The 2,605-nt window shown below is 37.2% G+C and overlaps 1 protein-coding gene across 4 annotated transcripts in view; it reads right to left on the bottom strand.

Moving 5' to 3' along the window:
* LOC107081009 (peroxisomal targeting signal 2 receptor-like) overlaps positions 1-1,619 on the bottom strand; it is a 5,055-nt gene extending 3,436 nt beyond the window's left edge. For 3 of the 4 annotated variants that reach the window (XM_015369219.1, XM_015369223.1, XM_015369220.1), the window contains exons 1-2: positions 1,424-1,619; positions 117-276 (exon numbers count right to left, since the gene is read on the bottom strand). In XM_015369219.1, coding sequence (XP_015224705.1) covers positions 117-231 — 115 coding nt within the window. In that variant the 5' untranslated portion in view covers positions 232-276; positions 1,424-1,619. The remainder of the gene's footprint in view (positions 1-116; positions 277-1,423) is intronic. The other variant, XM_015369221.1, reaches the window with a different exon arrangement.
* Positions 1,620-2,605: the final 986 nt, after the last annotated feature.

The raw sequence follows: 2,605 nt of genomic DNA, 5'->3' as shown, positions 1-2,605 counted from the left end.
CAAACCACTTGTGAGACTGAAGGATCAACTGTCTAGAGGTAGAAAGCAGCACCATCATCACCATCCTCATCATCATCATCACCATCATCATCATCTGAGCCCTGCACGCCACTGACCTGCTATCCCGTAGTACTGTGACGCAGCGCAGGCTAATCTGTTGGGGATGAACGGAGACGCCTCCACGGCGTAACCATGGCGACCTGGACTGCGGAACACCTTGGTGGTCATCATCAGACGCAGCAGGGGATGTGGGCGGAGCCAGAGAGGAGGCAGCTACTGATGACAATAATCAGGACAGAAACAGGATGAAAGAAGAAAAAAACTTTAATTTACAAACTAAATTAAATGTTTTCAGAAAAAACGGATAAATGATGTCAGAGCTGCAAACTGAACAGAATCTGTTCCAGGATGATCTAACAGGTCCTGATTTGCCGGTGATATGATATATATCTGGTTTTATTCAACTTTAAGTTTTGAAACGTTTTGGACAAACTATTTTTATTATTTCATCTTTTGGAGTGTTTACTAAATGAATGTTCCATGCATAAAGCTTTCAGACAGTGAATGAGCAGCTTAGCAGTGAAGTTAACAAACAGCAGAAATAATCTGTGCAATCTTTAATGAGCAATTCCTATTTGATAACCGGAGCAATACCTATATATATATATAAATATCCCCATGGAAACATCCTGTGCAATAACCCGCCATATGAGGACGCACTGTGTGACTGTATATATCCCATCATGCACCTTTTCCTTCCTTTGGCACTTTCTTCTTCTTTGTGACTACTGGAGCTGATGGAAGGAGCACATCTCTCCACTGTGAGATCAATAACATCAATCAATCAATTTCCATTAATAAAATGCAGCCGTGATCAAAATGTAAACAATGTAGGAGAGACTTGGTGCAGAAGGCAATGATACGGGAGGTCTGCAGCAGTTAGAAAATAATAAATAGATAATATGCTAAATGCAGTAGAAACATTGAGGTGAGTTTTATTCAAAGGGATTTAAAAATATGCCATGAAGTTCAAATGATGCAGAGTCTGGATTAGAGTTTATTCAGCAGTTCATCATGATGGCGGCGGGGAAGAAGCTGCTGCAGAACCTGCTGGTCCTGCATTGAATGAAGCCTCTTCCCAGCAGGGAGAACAGTCCATGGTGGGGGGGTGATGGGTCATTGATGATGTCACGAGCTCGGGACACGCAGGAGGAAGGAGTTTAATTTGCAGAAACACTTTTCATCTAAAAGCCTCCTTACTGACGGTCTAAAATTGGAGTTAAATAAGATAAGAATAGAATAGAATAGAATAGAATAGAATAGAATAGAATAGAATAGAATAGAATTAAGCTCTATTCCTAATAAACCAGATTGACCCAGACAGTTCGTCCAAACTCAGCGGTTCTCCTTCAGAGTCTCTCACCTTAAAAATGGATGAAAATCTTTGAAAAATGAAGAAAAAGCTGATTTTTCTGACGTAAACTGATCCTCTGCTGCTCACATCCTCAGCGAACTTCAGCACTTCCGTGTTTTGGTCAGCTGACCCAGTAACCCGGATGAGAGTCCGTCAGACAGGAAGTTCCTACATTCCGCCACCAGATGGTGCTGTTGGAGCATGCAGGCTGTTGGAGGCGCTGGGTTGGAGGAATGGGAACTTGTCAAAACAGAATTTTTATATGTTATACATTTTTTATTATCTATGGTAAATATAATTTTCACACCTCCAAATATTTACAAGAAAAAACAAATTTCCAGATTTTATTATCTTCAATTAATATCTGTATAGAATCCTTAGTTCAAATGCTAAAGCCATGCAAATTCTAACTGCCCTTAAAAACTTATTTTAACCCTCCATACCGTAACCATATTTTTCATGTATGTTCTTTTTTTGCAATAAAAAAAAAAGTGTGGGGTTGAAGTGAAGCCACCGGCCGCCATATTGGTACTCCCTAGTTAAACCGGTCTGAATGTAAACAATCTACACTACAGCATAGAGCAACCATGATGTTCTTGTTTTCAGACTTTTAAAATGAAGATAAATTCATCACTTTGACACAGACTGGCTGTTTAATAGCATCAGTAGATTAATTTAACTTAGAATAAATAAATAGATCCATCACATCGCAGAGTCATTATGAAGTCAATGTCTATAAATCAGGTAATATAATATATTATATAATCCATCATCAGTAATGAAAGTGAGGAAGCTAAATATTCCCTCATTTTGTCCCTCAGCACGGTGTCTCCTTTGTTTCATCGGCTTCATGTTCAGGATTTTAGTGGGAAAAGTTTTTTTTTTTTTATCTTTATTGGTTTTTTATATATTAAACATTCCAACAACATTCGTAAAAATGACTTGTTTGCACATTTTGAGAATGAACACATGTCTACATGTAGGGGACCTTTAAATAATAAACAATAAAGTTAATTTATTACTTATTTATGGATATATTACTTATAATACAACAAAAAACCAAACCCTATGTGTGTTTATAAAAAAAGGACATTTAAATATAAAATATAAAGAAAGTTAAAGAAAAAAACAACAAAAAAAAGTATTCATATTTAGGACACAGTTGAAAATACCGTCACAGATAAATGAAAA

The sequence above is a fragment of the Cyprinodon variegatus genome, unplaced genomic scaffold, assembly GCF_000732505.1.
Source record: "Cyprinodon variegatus isolate N-32 unplaced genomic scaffold, C_variegatus-1.0 Scaffold2655, whole genome shotgun sequence".
In the NCBI taxonomy this organism is placed as follows: Eukaryota; Metazoa; Chordata; class Actinopteri; order Cyprinodontiformes; family Cyprinodontidae; genus Cyprinodon; species Cyprinodon variegatus.
Note: the sequence above shows the minus strand (reverse complement) of the source record. Positions and strands in the feature narration are given on the sequence as shown.